We start from the raw sequence: 21,784 nt of genomic DNA, 5'->3' as shown, positions 1-21,784 counted from the left end.
CTTACTCCAGCTTTTAGCAAACTTTACATTCTTTCCATGTGTTGTTAAATTGTATCAGGCTCCATCCACACTGTAAAATATAATAAGTTGACTTTACTTAAAAAAAATATGCAAAGTCGTTGCCTCAAAAAAAGTCATTTATGTTGATTTAGATAAATTAGATTGGGTTAACTTATTTTTTGTGAGTTTGCAGTACTCAAATTAACTTAGATTAGTTTGATTACATTAACTTATTTATTGTGAGTTTGCAGTACTCATCTTATATAATTTTGATTACATTAACTTATTTATTTTAAGTTTACAGTACTCAAATCAATGGCTTTCAGATATCTTTTTTCATAAATTTAACTTAATATTCATGAATTGTGAAAGCTTAATTCTCTAGTTTTACTCATCCTTCATATTGAGGCCAATTTAACTTTAATTTTCTTGACCAAAGAGTTTTGCGAAAGACAATAGGACACATGCTAATTTAATAAAAAAAAAAAAACCACACACAATACAAGGTAATGAGCCCCCAAACAAATGAATGGTGAACACATTGGATTTACTTTGCAATTAACATTTATTTTAAATGCTAAACAACGCATCATTTAAGGCTCTGGAAACATGTTCCACTTTTGCTAATCCTGGTGCATGTGCTGAAAAGACCGCGCGTAGATGGGGCAGGTCTGCGCATGTCTAAACACAACGCCCAAAGGACTCTGGGACAATAAATTATATTTTCTAATTTAACTGAAGTGGAGTACACTAAGTTAAGCGTGTTCTCCAACTTGAAATTAGCAGTTATTTATTTAATATTAGTGTTGACAACAGGTTGATGATTTCTATGTTTGATTCACTAATCATTTCTAATTAATTTGAATATTTGCATTTACAGTGCATTCATTTATTATCTGTAGCCGCTTACAGTATCTTGTGCAGGGTCGTGGGCAAGCTAGAGCCTATCCGAGCTGACTATGGGCGAGAGGCAGGGTACACCCTGGACAAGTCGCCAGATCATCATAGGGCTGACACATAGACACAAAACAACCATTCACACTCACACCTATGGTCAATTTAGAGCCACCGATTAGCCTAACCTGCATGTCTTTGGACTGTGGGAGAAACCGGAGCACCCAGAGGAAACTCACGCAGACACGAGAAGAACATGCAAACTCCACACAGAAAGGCCCCCATCCACCACCAGGCTCGAACCCGGAACCTTCTTGCTGTGAGGCAACAGCGCTAACCACTACACCACTGTGCCCCCTTTGCATCAGGTTCATATATGTAACTCAAAAACCTCTCTTACGCTTAATACTTCTGTTATTGAAGTCTGAAAAACGTTAAGCAACCGAATAGACTAGTTATAAATTGCTCAAATGTCAATTAAAAATTATTGTAGGTTATAACTGATTCAAAAAATCTCCAAGAAAATGTCATACTATAAGGACATATACTTCAAGGAATAGTTTTGCATGTAACGACACTTTCCATGTAACTTTACTTGGAAAACTACTACTAGGTCAATACGATAAATAAAATATTTTAGCCAATTTACAAAAACATGTTTTGTTTTATTATTCAGCAGAACACAGCATTCCATTTCACAGTGTGGATTATAGCCCTTCAAATGTGCATCCAAATTAAGACCGGTCCTTAAGAATGTTACTCTTTTTTTTTTAAAGGCTACACTTCCAAGCAGATAGTAAAATTTAAAAATAGGCAGAATTTGTCTTAACGCAGCAGAGTCAGGAAGGAATAAAACACAATGTTTTATTTTACAAATGTTTCCTGGGTTCCCATGAGTTGTGGAATATCATGGAATTTTAAAAAGTATATGCCTTGACATGGAATGTCAGGGAAGTTAATAACTTTACATTACAGGCATTTAGCAGACGCTCTTATCCAGAGCGACATACAACACACCCAGAGCAGCCTGGGGGAGCAGTTAGGGGTTGGTACCTTGCTCAAGGTCACTTCAGCCATTCCTGCTGGTCCAGGGAATCGAACCAATGACCTTTTGGTCCCAAAGCTGCTTCTCTATTTATGAGCCAAGTAATGAAGTCTCTATAAATACTCAAGTTCTCGATCTGTGACCCAAGAAATGAAATATCAAGGAATTTTGTTTGTAGCATGTTTAAATTTTTAGTTGCCATTTATCCAAATGTAACATTTTCCATGCAGTATTTTTCTTGATCATGTTATTTCACTATGTTTAAGCAGTGAAAACCTTAAGTTTTGTACCGAAACCATCTCTGAACTAGTAAATAAAGCTTGTAAATTGATGGATTGAAAATACTGGGGCTGTTTTTTGTCTGCTGAACACAAAGGCAGCTTGTTTTTATTTTTTTTTTCTTCATTATAGGTCATGGGAATTCAGGTTTTAGTCAGGGAAAGTCAGGGAGTTTAACATTTGACTTGAGTGGGAGCCCTGTTATAGGAAGATAATCAACGGTGTGGTGTGATATTACCTCCCACAAGATTATTTTAATTGGAAAATAGTGTTTTATTTTTCTTATACCACAGCAATTTCTTCATGCAAATTAATAAAAATTAATTTAATAATTAATACATTTAATAAATAAAATTTGATACATTACATATTGATTTGTAAATCAATAAAGGTAAAAGAAAAAAGGTCAGCACATCTGCACCGAAGCGTGCACAATACCCACAAATTTAATACATTAAATAAAATATTTTATCTAACCCTGTGATTTTCAGTTAATTACAAAAGGACGCGTTATTTACTTTTGTAAAAACATCCACAAAACAATTTCCTATTATCACTCATATTATAGCAGCTATAAGCACTTGTTCCCGCACAAACCTGCCTTAATAAGTTAACAAGACAAGTGAATTTTACTGAGAAACCAGAAAGAGCAAAGTCTTCTCTTCTGAAGTCTTTGCTGTGACAGGAAACCTTTTGAAACTTCCGCAATGTCATGGTATAAAAAGATTAAATGAGCCAGCTTACAGTTAGCTCACCAATACTGTTAGAAATGGTGAGCTGAGGTGGAGTATCAGCAATTCGGCGGTCTCCTTGGTGGTGGGACGCTTGGGCAGAGGGATAAAATGAACAGCTTTAGAAAAATGGTCGACAACAGTGAGGATACAAGTATTGCCACCTGAATTACGGAGTCCTGTGATGAAATCCAAGGCTATGTGAGACCAGGGCTGGTGGGGAACAGGAAGGGGTCTCAGCAGGCCGGCAGGGGGTCTGTTGCCAGTCTTGTTCCTGGTGCACATGCCGCAAGCTGCCACAAACTTCTGGACATCCTCCTTGATGGATGGCCACCAAAAACGTTGTCGGATGAGTGCCAGAGTCTGGGCTGCTCCTGGGTGGCACGCCATTCTGGAACCATGACCCCACTGCAACACCTGTGCCCGCACAGAAAAAGGAACAAAAAGATGATTAGGAGGTGCATTACTGGGCCCTGCTCATGGGCCTTCTGGACCAGGGTCTCCACCTCTAACAGAGCAGCCCCCACCAGGCACCGTGGAGCAAGGATGGTCTCAGGGGAGGTCGATTCCTCCTGGGAGGGGAGAGAACATCCTGGACAAGGCATTGGGCTTACCATTCTTAGAGCCTGGGTGGAAGGAAAGTGTGAACTTGAAGCGAGAAAAGAGACCAATCGGGCCTGATGAGAATTGAGGTGCTTGGCAGTCCTGAGGTATTCAAGGTTCTTGTGATCTGTCCATACGATGAAGGGAAGGTCTGACCCCTCCAACCAATGTCTCCATTCTTCCAAGGCCAGTTTAACAGCCAGCAGTTCCCTATTGCCAACATCATAGTTTCTCTCAGAGGGGGAAAGCCGACAAGATAAGAAGGAGCAAGGATGAAGCTTGTTGTCACTAGCCGATCTTTGGGACAATATGGCCCCCACCCCTGACTCTGAAGTGTCGACCTCAATCATAAACTGCTGGGATGGATCTGGAATGGAGTATAGGTGCTGACGTGAACCTTCATTTGAGCTCTGGGAAAACCTTCTCGGCCCCTTCCTCCCAGCTGAAAGGGACCTTGGTGGAAGTTAGAGCTGTGAGGGGCCCAGCCACCATACTAAAGTTCCTGATGAATTGCCTGTAGAAGTTTGCAAACCCAAGAAACCACTGGAGTTCTTGCTGAGAGGACAAGGTGGGCCAGTCAGCAACTGCCTTGAGTTTCAGGGGGTCCATCTGAATCTGTGCAGGGGAGATAATGAAACCCAGAAAGGAGACAGAACTTCTGTGGAACTCACATTTCTCAGCCTTAACAAAGAGTTTATTTTCCAGGAGTCGCTGAAGGACCTGCCTGACGTGGATGCAGTGTTCATCAAGGGAGCGGGGGGAAAAAAAACAATATATCATCCAGATAAACAAAAACGTTAAGGTAGTCCCTCAGGACATCATTAACGAGGGCCTGGAAAACCGCAGGAGTGTTAGTCAGGCCGAACGGAACCATGAGATATTCGTAGTGGCCCGTGGGGGTGTTGAACACCGTCTTCCATTCATCCCCTTCCCTGATCCTCACAAGGTGGTAAGCATTATGCAGGTCTAGCTTGGTGAAAATCTGGGCTCCCTGGAGTAACTCAAACGTCATAGACGAGAGGTAGGGGGTAATGGTTCTTGATGGTGAAGTCATTTAGCCCCCAGTAATTAATGCAAGGGCGCAAGGATTTGTCCTTCTCCACAAAAAAAAAAAAGAATCCTGCCCTTGCAGGAGAAGAGGGACAAATAATTCCAGCTGCTAAGGACTCTGATGTATTTATCCATGGCTTACCTTTCAGAAGGAGAGAAAGAGTAAAATCACCCCTTAGGTGGTGCAGTCCCAGGGAGAAGGTCAAGTCCACAGTCATAGGGCCTATGGGGAGGAAGGGAAACAGCTTGAGACTTGCTGAACACAGGTTTGAAGTCATTATACTCGGGAGGCACGTTAGAGAGGTCAGGATATTCACCAATGGTGGGCTGGAGCAGCTCGGCATGAGGGAGGGCAGATCTCAGGCATGACAAACAGAATTGACTCCATCCTAAAATGGTTTTAATCCAGTTGACATGGTGGTTATGTAAAGTTAGCCAGGGCAAACCAAGAACTATGGAGACATGGGAATTACTCAGGACAAAAAACTGGATGGATTCAGAGTGGTTGCCAGAAATTTAGGGTGACCAGGGCTGTTCTATGGGTGATGGGTCAGACCAGTACCGTTAAGGGTCAGGACAGTGAGGAACGGGTTCAGAGCCAGTAGTGGAATCCCCAGGCGCTTGGCGGTGGTCGAGCAGATTGGTTTCTGTCAGCCCCTGAAATCAATGAGTGCCTGGAGGTCATGGGGCTGACTGCCATGGATAATGACCACTGGGAGTAGCAGTCAACCAGTAGGGGGCTGATTCTGGACATTGCCCACCAGGGCCCCTAAACTCACTGGTGGGCTCTTTCTTTTAGAGGGCAAGATTGGCAGAAGTGCCCCAGCTGTCTGCAATAAAAACATGCCCTCATATCCTGACAGCGCTGTTGTTCCTCAGGTGAGATGCAGGCTCAGTCTACCGCCATTGGCTCAGCGGAAGGAATGGGGGGCTGAGGGGGAGCAAGGCTAGTCCGAGTTCTCTCTCTCACCCGCTGTCTGATCCGGGAGTCAATATGACTGGCGAGGTCCATGAGACTGGGGAGATCAGGTTGCAGTTCTCATGAGACCAGCTCACCCTTGATGGAGTCTGACAGCCCATTCAAAAATGCGTCAAACAAGGCACTCTCATTCCAGCCACAAGATGCCGCCAAAGTGCGAAACTCAATCATATAGTCAAAAGCAGACCGGGCACCCTGCTGCAGCCCCATGATTTCTCTTGCTGCCTCTCTGCCAGACAGGGAGCGATCAAAGGTTCGCCTCATCTCCTCTGTGAAATCCTTGAAGCTGGCGCAGCATGGTGCATTGGTGTCCCACATAGCTGTTCCCCACTCCCTAGCTTTGCCAGTGAGGAGAGTGATGGTGTAGGCCACTCGGGAACGCTCTGTAGGGAAGGCCAGTGGTTGAAGCTCAAGGGTTAGCAAGCATGGAGATAAAAAATTATCTGCAGGTACCTGGTTCTCCGTCGTATGGCTGTGGGACGGGAAGTCTCGGCTCTCTGAAGAGGGCTGGAGCAGGAGGAGTGGTAGGTGGAGGGGGTTGTGTAGGAGCAGACATTACTTGAAGCTGTTGTAGCTGGGTGGCAAGAAGATTGAGAGTGTCAGAGATGGCGACAAAGTTTTGATTCACCCGTTGGATGTTCTGTTGGTAGGTCCCAAGGAGAGCTCCCGGTTTCTGCACCACGGCTCTTAGCTGGGCGAAATCTGCTAGGTCCATGTTGGCCAGACTGTGCTGTCAGAAATGGCGAGCTGAGGTGAAGTGAGGACCCAAGAGTAGACTCAAAACAGGCAGTGTACAGAGAAAAACTTCTTTAACAAAGTAGAGGGCAGAGGTACAGTAGGGCTCAGGCAAAAATCAGTGGTCAAAGAATGGGCCAGGAGGTCAAAAACACAGAGGAGCAGGTAGGCACATCAGGGACAAAAACAGGACAGAAAAATCTTCACAAAAACCGAAGAACACAGGGACAAGGGAAATCCAGGCAGAGAAAGCAAAAACACAATCCAAAACAACAGGCAGGTAAAACAGGGGCAAAAACTGGATAGAAAACTAGACAAAAAACAAGGAACAATTCAGGCAGGGGGAATCAAGAAGACAATACCAAAGAGCTGTAGCGAGGCAAGGAAAGTCTACAAGAGACAGTCTAGCAACTGGAGTAGCTCCAAACAGTTCTTAAAAAGGCCCTGGCTGATGGGAGAGGAGTGGTAGCAGGTGTGGGAGTGCCGCTTCAGGAAAATGCCCTTCAGCACAGCAGGACTGAATTCCTGTCCCGGATCTGGCCTGGAGCCAGCATGGAAGTCCCACAAACTTAGGCATGGATGGACTGGACCAGACTGTGACAAATACTAATTTGAATGAATTGAGGAAGTCACTTATTGTGATCACAGTATTATTAATTGTGCCCTTGAGCTGCTGCCTAATGCTGATTAAAAATAACCAAAAAAAAAACAAAACAAAAAAATCGAAGATGCTCAAGCTTTAAACTTGATCTCATGACAAACTTATAAGAATTCAAACACGAATCTGTTATCGTCTGGGCTTTTTCCAATTTTCAGTTGTCCAGTTCCAGTGAGTCAAACCTCAATGTAATACCTCAATGTAATCCAAGTATTTGTTGACAGAAGGAAATCCCGATATGTTCTTCTGCTGTCGCAGCCCATCTGCCTCAAGGTTTGATGCATTGTGCATTCTGAGATACTTTTCTGCACACCATAGTTGTAAGGGAGAAGTTATTTGAGTTACCGTAGCCTTTCTGTCAGCACGAACGAGTCTGGCCGTTCTCCTCTGACCTCTCACATTAACAAGATGTTTCCACCTGCAAAACTTCCACTCGATGGATATTTATTGCTTTTCGCACCATTCTGTTTGGAGAGAAATGTTTGAAAATCCCAGGAGAGCATCAGCTTCTGAAATACTCAAACCAAATTTATCTTATAGTGGTGAACAGACTTTGTTACTGCAGACCTTGTTATCATGGTTTTCATCGTGGTTTTCATCATGGATCCATCATTACTCATGGAACAGCCTTCCAAGTAATGTTCGGGAATCAGACACAGTCTCAGCGTTTAAGTCTAGGCTGAAAACATATCTGTTTAGTCAAGCCTTTTGTTAATGGTGTTTATGAGGTAAAGGAGTAGATCTGGAGGGTCTTCAGACATAGTGTTTTGGTAAACTGGGATGTATGGATGCCGTCAGTCCCCACTCGCTTGCTCACTCAAGTTTGTTGACAGTGTAGTGGCTGGCTGCTTTATGTCCCGGGGCTCCCTCATGCCTGTGTTACCTTCTGGCTCTCCCCTTTTAGTTATGCTGTCATAGTTAGTTGCTGGAGTCCCTGCTTGTACTCAGTGCAATATGTATACTGTTCCTACTTATTCAGGTGACATTGGGTGTACCTAACAACCTGTCCCTCTGAGTTACATGTCGGTCCTGGGATCAAGATGCTGATCTCTTCTGCCCCTCGGATCTGCCTGATCCATCCTGGTGCCCTGTGTCTGGTTGGAGTCTCATCGCATTGCTCCTGTGGAGGATGGCCCCATGTGGACAGTTGAAAGTCACACCTGGAGGACGCTCTGGACACTTACAGTAATGCTTTTATGGCTGAGGACTACAGTTGACTTGCTAACTTTAGGACTGCAGTTGTCATGAACAGTTTTGCACTCAAGTTTCCATCAATGAAGAGTTTATAACATCAACAAAACTGACTTCATGTTAAAACTGTTAATGTTATAGTCATGTTGTCTGTTGTTACCCAAATGAGGATGGGTTCCCTTTTGAGTCTGGTTCCTCTCAAGGTTTCTTCCTCATGTCGTCTGAAGGAGTTTGTCCTTGCCACCATCGCCACAGGCGTGCTCATTGGGGATAGATTAGGGATAAAATTAGCTCATGTTTTAAGTCGTTCGAATTCTGTAAAGCTGCTTTGCGACAATGTTTATTGTTAAAAGCGCTATAAAAATAAACTTGACTTGACATCAGATTTACAGCTGAAGGAAATGAAACCAGAGCTCCTATGGGATTTGGTTATTGTGGCTTTTCTTAATACTCTGGTGTCCTAGTGATTTTGTGTGTGTGTGTGTGTGTGTGTGTGTGTGTGTGTGTGTGTGTGTGTGCGCGTGTGCCCGTGTTCTTGTATTGTTTGAGGGAGATTTGCTGTTTATGTTGTCTCCTAAATGACTCTCGTATCACAGGTATTCATACACTTTAATGCAACAATCCAAGCTCCTGTTCAGACACTTTTTTTTTAAATGAATTAACATTTTGTGTGTAAACCTGATGCATATTTGCAGTACATCTCATGTCTCAGTGAGAGAAAAATATTCTTGTGTAAGGGATAAAGGTAAAGACCTCTTGGTTCTGTAGTAGAATACAAAGCATTTAACTCTTTCAGTAAGCCATCTGGACCAGAGAGCTAGAGGCCCAGCGTTCTGCTGAGATTAAAAAATTCTCTCTTCTTGTTCATTTCAATGGAGGAAGAGCTGCCAATGCAATCGGCTCCAAATTTCAATTTGCAGCACTTGAAGTTGGCAATCTTGAATAATCTCTCTCTCTCTCACCTTGCGCTCTTTTTCCAAGATGGAGCATTTCAATTTCCAGCCGTCTCCTAAAAATGGTATGCAACCCTTAATCATTTTATCTTTAATCTCCTAATCTATCAAAATGTACTTATTTATATAAATATATCCGAAGCCTCTGTCACTCCTAGTCCTCAGCGAATCTGGATTTATCGATATTAAAATAGTTTAACCTGGCCAAAAGAGATTATAATATTATAATATAATCTTTTTAGTGTAATTGTCTGCTGGAATACAGCATTTCTCAGAGTCAACTGTGTTCATAAAGCTGGCACACAAAATAAAAAATAAAATGCCCCTGTTTTTCTCTGTGTCTCTCTTCCCTGGCTGTCTGGTTCTCTGAGCTGTTTATGGTGTTGATGGTATGAAGAAAAAAAAACCTGTCCATGTGGCCTATATTACAAGATCCTGCCTGATATCAGTCATATTTTACTGTAACCCATTTCAGTTATTATATAACACCGGTGAGTTGAACCTTAGACAGGGAAATACGTAATGCTGGTCCACTTCCTTGTTGTTGACGTCACATAAAAGCAGCCATTTTACTGGAGGTATTTCTAAAACGCGTGACTCGTGATCTTTATCTGCTCTGACCAAATCCAGAATATTTATGTTTCATGCAGAGCCCCGATGACTTTCTGCAATGTTTAAAAATCTTATATGGGTTTTGCGGAATGGAAGATGCCCAGCGCTGTTTTATGGCCAGCATGATGCACTCACTGTCTGGCTACAGATGAGGAGGTGCACAGCTGCTGCTGCAGTAATCCTCTTGTAATAACAAGCTCATACTACAGCCAGTCAGACATGTACTATGACCCACGTCTGGAGATTAATCATCACCTAGTCACCACGTTTGTATGTTTCTGGTATTTCTGCTTGTCTTTCAAAAGACTTGAGCAAACCTGGATATTTGGCATCGGGTTGTTTTTTTCATGATTTTATATTCATAACTCTCCAAACTGTGGTACTTGCAATAAAATGATATACTGTACAAAATATTGATAGTTGTGGTCTTAATGTGGGCGGCACGGTGGTGTAGTGGTTAGCACTGTCGCCTCACAGCAAGAAGGTCCTGGGTTCTAACCCAGCGGCTGGTGAGGGCCTTTCTGTGTGGAGTTTGCATGTTCTCCCCATGTCTGCGTGGGTTTCCTCCGGGTGCTCCGGTTTCCCCCACAGTCCAAAGACACGCAGGTTAGGTTAACTGGTGACTCTAAATTGACCGTAGGTGTGAATGTGAGTGTGAATGGTTGTCTGTGTCTATGTGTCAGCCCTGTGATGATCTGGCGACTTGTCCAGGGTGTACCCCGCCTTTCACCCGTAGTCAGCTGGGATAGGCTCCAGCTTGCCTGCAACCCTGCACAGGATAAGTGGCTAGAGATAATGGATGGATGGAATGGATGGTCTTAATGTGAATTTTAAAATTAATCCAGAATATGAATGAGAAGGTATGAGACTTGTTTTCCCACCAAGCATCAGGAAGGATGAAGCAAGAATGGGGAAAAAAGAGCAGCCAGGGCCTTGCTTTGTCAGAGCCATTCACACACTGCTCCATCAATTATTTACTTTCATTTGACTACAAAGAGCAGGAGAAATGGCCTAGCCTGAAGGTAAAAGAAAAAGGTCAGCACATCTGCACCGAAGCATGCACAATAACCATACTTTGATACCGTGCCATCCGCAGTGTCACACATGCAAGTTTGTCTCCCTGCACTCAAGAGATTCGAGCTCGGCCATGAACCTGGCAGCCCCATATGTCAAATCAATATGTAATGGCATTGCCTCAGACTGAGAATGGTGAAAGTATTATGGATGTTACTTGATGGGTTCTTTCCCTCCCATCCATTTCTCCACACATAAAAATATTGTGGCTGAAGGTTGCATGCACTGCATGGGACTTGTCTTCACCAGTTCCTTCTTGGGGGGATGTCGATAATGTGGTTGTCACAAGTAGTCATGTCATGCTGTCATGTCTGTTTAGGCAGTGACGCAATGGTGATCACGGTATAGAAACAGGTTCCGTCCGTCTGGTCACATTTTCATTTCCGGGCCATATCTTTATAACTACTGAAGATATCTTCATGAAACTTTGTATACATATCAAGCAACATGTGAACTGGTGCCTTTTGCTATTTTGGATTTTTGGAGAAAAAAAAAAGTATTTTTCAAATTTTTACATAAAAAATAAATTTTGACTTAGTTTCTAAGAGCAATGTTTGTTTCCAGAACATATATCCAAAACTATTCATGATACGGATTTGAAACTTGGTATACATGTTAACAAGGTGATGTAGATGTGCCTTTTCATACTAAGAAATTTGAGAAATTTTAATGTTTCATGTTTCCATGGAAACAATGTCAGACTTAGTCTCTCAGGTTGGTAGGTTTTGTTTCCGGAGCAGAACTTGAAAACTATGAGTGGTACGGTCTTGAAAGTTGATATATGTGTTGATTAAGTAATGTATATGTGTATTTTGATACTAAGAAATGTGAGCGATTTTAATTTTTAGCTCACCTGGACCCAAAGGTCCTGTGGGTTTATGCCATGGGCTGCTGAGGTCCGTGTAAAGAGGTAGGGTTGGTTGGTTTCCTGCAGCAGAACTTGGAAAATGTGACAAATAATATCTTGAAACTTGGTATATAGTTGGTATATAGGGCGGGGGATATAGATGACTCGGTCTTCTTGTTTCTGCTATTGGCCTATCCGAGATGGAAACTTATAGGAACTCTGTGCTTACGCTCACTTGGACACGATCATATTACTTCAGTAGAAGTCCATCTTTACTTATTTTGTCATCCTTGTCATATGTTATTAATCTATTAGCTTTAAAAATGCATGATGAAAGCTGCCTGTGCATAACATATACCCTCCTGTGTCCCTTTTTCTGTCCAGCCCTGCCATCCAGCTGTCCAGATGGGGTGCAGTTGCTGTAGCATGATAAAAAGGTAAGAATGAAGAAATAAACATAATTACTGATCCTAACTCCAGCCAAGTGACAAAAGCTTGCCATGCTCTGCTGGAGTTTATAAATGTCAAGTCTGTCAGAGAGTTGAGCGGAGGAAGAAAAGGCTTTGAAAAGCTGTTATTACTCTAAATATTGGTTGTTGTCATCCAACAACAGCCATGCTGAAGGGATCAGAATAGCTACCACGTTACCCTTTACTCTCTTTCTGGATTTCACTTGGATCTGTTCTATCAGGAATAAAAAAGTGCAGTGTTATAAAGACTTCATTTAAAGGACAAACACGGCTGCTGAATATCGCTGGCACTGGTAATGCTTAAAAGATTATGAAAGCGAATCAGATGGTGATGTCTCTCTGAAGAAAAAAAGTATATGTTATGAAAGACACCTGTGCTAAAAGGAAAATTGCAATTTAAAATTCAAAGGATAAACAGCTACTTTTATCTCTTTCATCCAAATGAAATGATCAGGTAGTGTGTTGTCTGTGAACGTAGCCAGGCTAAATATATATTTTTTTCTAATTTCGGTAACTTTGTCACACAACAGCCACCAAACAGTGAGGGTGCAAGAAAGAAAACTGCCGCAAATTTAATGTTAGTGGGTGGCGTAACACATTTGGAGGAAAGGTTGATCTGCTCACTCACTTCCGTGTGCATGAGCTCACAGATACCCATGATTGGCTGATCAGCAGAGAGAGACAGTATACCACCCCTCCCTGAGAACACAGGCCTTTTGACCTCTCTTAGGCTCACGATCTCTGAAAGATATTGAAAAAACTCAGGAACGCATATTATATTTTAATTTATTCTATCCACATGCACTGGATATGAGCAATCGCGTACTCTGATTGGCTACTCTACTACTAGGCTATCAGCTCATATACCGTCAGTAGAGAAAAACAAAATGGCGGAGCGTGTTGCTGAACCAACCGAGGATGAAATAAAAACTCTACTCGAAAACAAACCCCCCCAAAAGAAAAATACAAAAAAAAAAATCAACAAATATGGAATAAAAGTATTTGATAGTAAGAACGTATTATTTTTTATTTTTCAAGAATTATTATTATTATTATAGCATTTTTCACAAACTGCTCCTGTCATTTTGCCGGTTTGTTTACATTCTAAGCAGAAATGATTTTGTTGGACGTTTTGGATAAAGTTTTTATTTACCGGATATGCAATAAAAATAAAAATACTCCGTTTCTCAAAATCCAGTGAAAGTGGATAGGATAAACAGCTATTCCACTCAGTCTCATCATACATGGCTATCAGCTCATGTACGACTCGATTTCATGGAATAACTGTTAAGTAGTCAGGCTGCGAAATCAGCAAGAGTGCCGTTTTCCCAGTACTGTAAGTGCCAATGATAATGGCCTCTATAGTGCTTTACCCCGTTAAATTGTTCCTGCTGTGAATTTGATAGTTTTGCTGGTTGTGGTAAAGCTTCAGTGGAAAGTGTACATGATGTTCAGTGCCACACTTCTGGGATTAGCTCAAGCTGGTTAAATGGATGCCATGCAAATGCCATACAAACTTGACCCAGCACACACAAACTTTGCGTAACTTTTTTGTTTAAACTCATTCCCCTTTGAGATTCATAATAAATGCCTCTTTTGTCTTTCCAAACCTTTTATACAGTATTTCCTACACTGTCAGGACTTGAATGTTTTGGGTTATGCCCATTACAATATCCGTGGGTTAGCGCAGGTTTCGTAAATCCCGATAATCTCAAACAGAGTTCACTCATGTGCTGTATGGATTATAATGCCGAACAGATTTTTGGCCAATGCCTTGTGCATTTCTCTACCACAAACAGAAGTTCACTTTGGCCTTGTATTTTCAAAACAGACATATGCAGGTGGCTCCACTGGTTTCACTTCAAGACTAAAAGGAACGTAAAAATGACATGAAAATGATGATATCCTGATTCTTATGTCAGGCTAGTGTGGTTAAACCTGTCAGTCGAGTGAGTAAACTGGAAAACTGCCAGCACACCTAAGTTGCACACCTTTCCATATAGACACGGCATGAGGAATAATTCTACACATAAGAGAATCTACAGTTGTGGTCAGAAGTTTACATACAGTACAGTGACATGAATGTCGTCTTGGATATGAATGTCATGGCAATATTTGGGCTTTCAGTAATTTCTTTGAACTGTTCTTTTTCTGTGGCAGAATGTACAGCATACATCTTTAATAAAAAAAAACACTAGAATTTGGCGCACAGGGTCAAAATTATACATATCAGGTCAAAAATATACATACAGCACACCTAATATTTGGGTAAAATGTCTCTTCACAAGATTCACCTTGACCAAACATTTTTGTTGACCATGAACAAACTTCTGGCAGAATTCTGGTTGGATATTTCATGACTCTTTATGGTAGAATTGGTAGAGTTCAATTAAATTTGTTTTTTTCTTGGCATGGACTCGACTTATAAGCACGGTCCATATATTTTCAATGAGGTTGAAGTCAGGACTTGTTTTAAGCTTAATGTTAGCCTGCTTTATCCTCCACAACCAGCTCTGATGCGTGTTTGGGTTCATTGTCCTGTTGTAACTCCCAAGTCGTGTTCAAGTTTCTGATGGTTTATGCTGAAGAATTCTGAGGTAGTCCTCCTTCTTCATTATTCCATCTACTTTGTGCAACGAACCCGTTCCACTGGCAGCAAAACAGCCCCAGAGCATGATGATCCTACCACCACCACCAGCTGGTACAGTGTTTCTCTGTACATGGTGGTCATTGTGGCCAAACAACTCAATTTTTGTCTCATCTGACCATACAGCTATCCTCCAGAAGGCTTTTTCTTTGTCTGTGTGGTCAGCTTCAAACTTTAAGCTTGAAGGTGTCGATTTTGGAGCAAGGGGGTTATTTCTTGGATAGCAGCCCCTTAGTCCATGGTGATCTGAACTGGAAACAGTGATCCATCAGCTTCCAGTTCATGGCAGGGCTGTACCATGGGGGTTCCCAGGTTGTTCCTGACCATCCAAACCAATTTCCTTTCAGCTGAGGGTGACAGTTTGGGTTTTCTTGAAGCAAAGTGGCTTGGCAAAGTGACTACACCTCCCAGTAACTTACATACAATTGTTTGAACTGATCTTGGAATTTGCAGTTGTTTAGAAATGGCTCCAAGAGACATTATGGAGTTGTGTATGTCTGCGATCCTCTTTCTCAGATCTGCACTGAGCTCCTTGGACTTTCCCATTTTACTGTGCGTTGGTCAATCCAGTGAGTGCTGTAAGCAAACCCGTTTTATGAAGACACAGAGAAGCTACCAGCTGTAGTCAATCAGCTGTAGTCAATCATGATCACTAACAGGAAGTTAAGAGACCTCAGCCTTGGTAAGATAAGAGACATTTTGGAAGTTTCAGCACCTCTGAATTAATAATCTAAGTGAGTGTATGTAAATTTTTGACCCTGCATTGATTTCAGAAAACCCAAAGAAAATTAAAACTTGTGCACCAAATTCTAGGTTTTTTTTTTTATTAAAGATGTATGCTGTACAGTCATTCTGCCACAGAAAAAGAACAGTTCAAAGACATTACTGAAATCCCAAATATTGCCATGACATTCATATCCAAGATGACATTCATGTCACTGTATGTAAACTTCTGACAGCAACTGTATATTAATGACAGGTTTTGACATAAAGGACTACAGACAGAAACAGAAAAGTAAAAATAAACTGTGCATGAATGAAGATCAGCAGATTGACATGAGCCAAGTTTGGTGTTTGCACCACTGGCCTGCTGTGTCTAGCCCTGGGGAGTGATCCATCTCCTTCTCTCTCTCTACCCCCGAGTAGTTTTGTGGGCTTTCTGTTGGTGGAGGGTTTGAAGGGCAGAAAGAGCGTTGCAGGAAATGTCTGACAGCTTTTATCACCATCCAGAAATACACCCAACTCCTTTCTGCAATACACACACACTTCTTCATCTTTCGGTGAGCTCACCTGCCTGCTAACAGGTGAGAAACTGCACTGCTCGTGCATGCAGGTTGTTTTGTGTTCTTACAGGTTAAAAAATGTTGTTCAGCTTCTGAAAGTGATCCAGCATTATGAAAGATTCTATGATATGGATGAATGAGGAAAAGAGAGATGTACTTACAGAACAGAGCACAATAGTGGACTTGATGCAGAGGGCATTACTGCGTCAGAGGCTGTGTTTGCGTACCCAATGCAAATTTAGTGTGCAGTCAAATCGGCTGGCTTGACTTATCAAGCTGGAAGAGAAGCAAATACCCAAGGTTTTGTTTGCAGCACTATGGGTTTGTCAGGATCCTTGATATAATGATTATTTCATAGTATCACTTTAAATTGTGTGCTCAGAAAGAACACTATCTTATCTGCAAAATACAGTCTGCATTTTGTTGTTGTTTATTTTGCTGCATTTTATTCTTTATCCATGCATTTGATTCTCTTGTAGTTACGCCCATGACCCTGCAGACCCCGTGGAAATCAATGGGCTGAAGCAGAATCTTGCCACCACTTCCTTAGTCTCTTCTTACCAATGTCACAATCTATCAGATGATGGGAAAAAACAAGGCTTCCACAATTTGGGCTACACCAGCAACACCAACCTCAGCAAATCCGACATCGAAAACAATCACATAAACCAGGCGAAATCGAACTTGCCCCAGACACCAGAGGGCAACTCTAGTCTCTATATTTTGCAGCCAGACGGAGAGGTCTCTCCAACCCTCCCTAGTGCTCCACCCGTATGTCCTGTTTCACCACTGGGCACAGAGCCTGGGAAACAAACAGAGAGGTTCCGAGACTCAGGCCTGGGAAACGGGTCTGATGGCTACTTGTGCAGAATGGACCAGGAAGAGGAAGGACAGCAAGGAGCAGTGGACACAGCAGACGAGGAGAGCGTCATATCAGTGGACATCCATACTAGCAGCACAAGCCTCTCCTCAGCTGACACCAAGCTCACGATTGATGAATCTTTGTCTTTCTCCCCGAAAGCGGGATCGAAGGAAAAAGACACAGAGGACACCGTGAGTGTCACAGACTCAATGGTGGCGGAAGCACTCGCTGCCTTGGAGGCAGCCACTGCAGGGGAGGAGTACGAGTAAGAACTGGAGATCACCGTCTGTCGTGAACAAACACCACGCACGGCCAAAGAAAGATTTTTTCCTTATACATGTTTCGTTCACGAAGTCTTCATGAAGGATTTTTTAAATGAAATTTTAAACAGACTCGTATTTGTTTACAGGTCATACTGTGTATATATAAACAGAATATATAGTATGGATATATTCTGTCAAGCATATTTGTAGCATGGAGTGTATGGGCTGTTACTTTCTGAACCTTTCTCTGTGCCTTTTTATAGTCTATGCAAATCCATACTAATGTGATAAGCATTTGATTTTGTTGTTTAGTTAACAATCTGCGATATTTCTCCCGAACTTCATGATGATACGCCTGGAAGGGCAGAGACACAGGTGACCATGCAAATGTCCAATGTGCTTATAAGTCATAGAAAAAAGACACACTTGTTCTTCCTTCCTAAAACATGAACACGTTTTAGTGGAAACAGGGCTTTGAACAGGTGCACCCTCATGGGAAAGCTTTCTTCCTGAAATTTAAACCGACAAACCCAACACTGTAAACATGTCCCTGTTGTCTTATTTTGGTCTTAATTGATCAGTTTATAAAATTGTTTTATTATTCAGCTTCTAATCAGGCTGATGTTAAACTCTAACTTTTTAGTCTTGATTGCACTAATCTGTCAGGAAAGCTTCTGTTGACTTGGAGTTGAAGTGAACATCTGACTGACTTTATGAATATTGGTTAGCCCTGCCTCTCTAGTTACTTCAGTAGCTTCAGGAAAACCACTCAAAATAGGAGTGCGTTCACGTTCGAGCTGCTGGGAAAACAGTGACTCACTTTCAACATCCGTCTTCTGTAGGAGGTTATATGGCGAGATATGACATCTACATTTCATGCAGACTTTTCCTAAAGAACTGTTCTACTGCTGTGGCAATATTTATGCAGTTGATATCGCTGGGGCCAATGAAAGTAGTTGACCTAAAATAATAATTTTTAAAAAATATCTGTTGTGAAGTTATGGTTAACTAAACGAGGCTCAATATTTCAGTTGGTGACGATATGAAGGACTTTGTATTTCCACAAAACTATGAAGGAAGCAGCACAGAAACACTTTTCTCAACCTACATGCAGGTTCATGTCATCTTACATCATCAGACATATTTTCTCAAACGCTACTTTTGTAAGCTTTTACGTTTATGGAAGTTAAACTTTCAGTTGTAAAGGATTCTGAAAGTGTGGACTATGTCTGTTATAGTAGAGCCAAAAATTTTTTTCTTTTGCAAAATGTATATATGTAAATGCACAAAGTCACTGTTTCATCTATATTTATTGTCTTTCATGATGAAATCAATAGAGATGTCTATTTTAAAACAAGTTGTCATTTTCAAAATCTGATCCACTTTATTTAATTTAACAAGAGATAAAGGAAAAATAATAAAGCACAATGCCTGTGATCATGACTGGTATTGTTAGTAATCAAGTTATATTTCGAAGGAATATGCCACAAGATTTTTTTGCAAAAGTCTTCCAGACAGCAATAGTGTGTGAGCAAAGACAAAAAAAAAAAAAAAAACCACACATAAGAATTGTGGCTAATTATACATGCCACCAGGACTGCAACTAATTATTTTTTCTTTGATTAATTTATAATTAGTAAAAGTATTTTAAAAATATTTCTGTGCAGCTTTATAATCAATTAATGCTACTACACAACTCTTAACTAGGCTTAATTAACTAATCGGTCACTGACTGCAATATATCATTACTGATAATCATCAGATAATCAATCACAGCGTGACCCCGATTAGTTTTAATTCAGACCAGACAAATTCTAAACGAAGGCAAAAATAATTGTGCTGTCTTCCTACTGAAACACTCGCTTTGCTTGCCATGTTTGTGCAAGGCGTATTATTGTCCCTGTTGTAATGCCCGCCATCATTTCCATCAAATATGTTGTTTTTGGTCTAAGTGGTGTGACACACCACAGCGTGCTTCATAGCACAGTCCAGCTGACGATAATCAAATTCACTGGCAATTATTTTTATTATCAATTTTGTCAATTAGCTGCTGTAGTCCTACTGCCAACTATTGTATTCTGCCTCTTCTTCTTGGTCAACTCAAACTAGAGACGTAAGCAAAAAATAAAAAATAAAAATAATCTATTGTGTATGGTTTAAAATGTCCTAAAAGGAGAATAAGACTTAAGTATAAGAAAATTGCATCTTAAGGAATCTTCAGAATCAGAATAAATAGTCAAAAAATTGTATTTGAAAGAAATGGTCACTAAAAACAGAATGCAATGATTTGCAAAGCTCAAACCCAGATATTTTTCACAATCGAACACAGACAACATATCAAATGTTTAAACTGAGAAAATTTACCATTTTAAGAAAAAAAAACAAAAAGGTAATTTTGAATTTGATGGCAGCAACATGTCTCAAAAAAGTTGGGACAGGGCCATGATTACCACTGTGTTACGTCCCCTATTCTTTTAACAACAGTCCGTAAACGTCTGGGAACTGAAGAGACCAGTTGCTGGAGTTTTGGGAGAGGAATGTTGTCCCATTCTTACCTGATACAGGATTCTAGCTGCTCAACAGTCCTGGGTCTTTGTCATATTTTTCGTTTTGTGATGCGTCAAATGTTTTCAATTAGTGAAAGGTCTGGACTGCCGGCAGGCCAGTTCAGCACCCATACTCTTCTACTATGAAGCCATGCTGTTGTAATAGATGCAGTATGTGGTTTAAAATTGTTTTGCTGAAATATGCGAGGTCTTCCTGGAAAAAGACGCTGTCTGGATGGGCGCATGTTGCTCTAAAATCTGCATATACCTTTCAGCACTGATGGCGCCTTTCCAGATGTGCAAGCTGCCCATGCCATGTGCACTAATGCACTGCCATACCATCACAGATGCAGGCTTTTGAACAGAGTGCTGATGACAAGGCGAATGGTCCCTCTCCTATTTAGTCCGGTGGACGCGGCCTCCATGGTTTCCAAAAAGAATTTCACATTTTGATTCGTCTGATCACAGAACAGTTTCTCACTTTGCCTCAGTCCATTTTAAATGAGCTTTGGTTCAGAAAAGACGGTGTTGTTTGTGGATCATGTTCACGTCGGGCTTCTTCTTTGCGTGATAGAGCTTGAACCTGCATTCGTTGACAGCACAGCAAACTGTGTTCACAGACAATGATTTCTGGAAGTGTTCCTGAGCCCATGCAGTGATTTCCATTACGGACTCATGTCTGATTTTAATGCAGTGCCACCTGAGGGCCTGAAGATCACAAGCATCCAATATGGATTTTCAGCCTTGTCCCTTGCACACGGAGATTTCTCCATATTCTCAGAATCTTTTGATTATATCATGTCCTGTAGATGATGAGATATTCAAAGTCTTCACAATTTTTATGTTGAGGAACGTTATTCTGAAATTGTTCCACAGTTTTTGGACGCAGTTTTTCGCAGATTGGTGAACCTTTGCCCAGCTTTACTTCTGAGAGACTCTGCCTCTCTAAGATGCTCTTATACCCAATCATGCTACTGCCCAGTTGCCAATTAACCCAATTAGTCACAAAATATTCCTCCAGCGGTTTCTTTTTAGTACCACTTATCCAGTCTTTTGTTGCCCCATGACCACTTTTTTGAGACATGTTGCTGCCATCAAATTCAAAAAGATCTAATATTTTTCTCAGTTTAAACATTTGATATGTTGTCCATGTTCTATTGTGGAAAAAAATTGGGTTTATGAGATTTGCAAGTCACATTCTGTTTTTATTTACATTTTACACAGCATGCCAACTTTTTTGGCATTGGGGATGCAGAAAAATAAAACCCTATGCAGAACTATCGTCTCATCTAACCACCTAGTTTAATTCATGGTTACGGCACTAACAGATTTACCACGAGGACATGTTTAAAGTCATACATTATTAGACTTTTTAATAGTCATACATCCGTAACTGAGCAGGTGTACTATAAGGAACTCTTTTGATACGATGCCATCCCAAGAGTTAAGTGTGCATTTAGTTTCATGAGGGAGCAGGTTAATAATTCACAGAGCCAAAAATACCAAGGCCTAATAATACATTACTGCCTGTTAAACATTCATGAGCTCCACATATGTATGATTAGTCTCTCTGAAGCTGCAGGAACGCCTGTCTGGAATGCACGAATTTCACGGAAATTCTACACTGCAACATACTCCACTCATCAACCAGGTTCTTGGGACATTAGGAAGCGTATATTCATGATGTCAACAAAGAGCAGAGAGATTAATAAGAAACAGAGAGCCATAATAATATATGTATAGAATTTAAAAATATATAGAAGCATGTGGTTAAGCAGTCTCTTCCAATTCACACAGACTGAGTGACCCGTGCTCTGACAAATAACTCCGATCAGGAAGAATCCAAGTGTCGAGGGAAAGGCATTTTGTGTTTGAGTTTTGAAGAGGACTCTGTTTCCAAGGTCATCAGTACCACTCTGGTGATCCATTAACACACACACAAGATATTACCCACAATGCTCAGTCAAGTAACCTGTTGGACCGACATTACAGTTGCTTAAAATTACATTTTAAAAAACTGCTCTCGTTTGACAAAATTATGGAAAAGATGGATTACAAAACC

General features: G+C 41.2%; 1 protein-coding gene across 1 annotated transcript in view; it reads left to right on the top strand.

Annotated features, from left to right (window-relative positions):
* Nucleotides 1-18,765, top strand: part of zgc:194930 (uncharacterized protein LOC557813 homolog) — a 30,204-nt gene extending 11,439 nt beyond the window's left edge. Inside the window, exons 2-3 of the mRNA XM_060924608.1 lie at nucleotides 12,036-12,088; nucleotides 16,531-18,765. Of these exons, the coding sequence (XP_060780591.1) occupies nucleotides 12,057-12,088; nucleotides 16,531-17,182 (684 nt within the window). The 5' untranslated portion in view covers nucleotides 12,036-12,056 and the 3' untranslated portion in view covers nucleotides 17,183-18,765. The remainder of the gene's footprint in view (nucleotides 1-12,035; nucleotides 12,089-16,530) is intronic.
* Nucleotides 18,766-21,784: the final 3,019 nt, after the last annotated feature.

Source organism: Neoarius graeffei, chromosome 1 (genome assembly GCF_027579695.1).
Source record: "Neoarius graeffei isolate fNeoGra1 chromosome 1, fNeoGra1.pri, whole genome shotgun sequence".
Taxonomy (NCBI): domain Eukaryota; kingdom Metazoa; phylum Chordata; class Actinopteri; order Siluriformes; family Ariidae; genus Neoarius; species Neoarius graeffei.
This window is presented reverse-complemented; position numbering and strand designations above follow the sequence as displayed.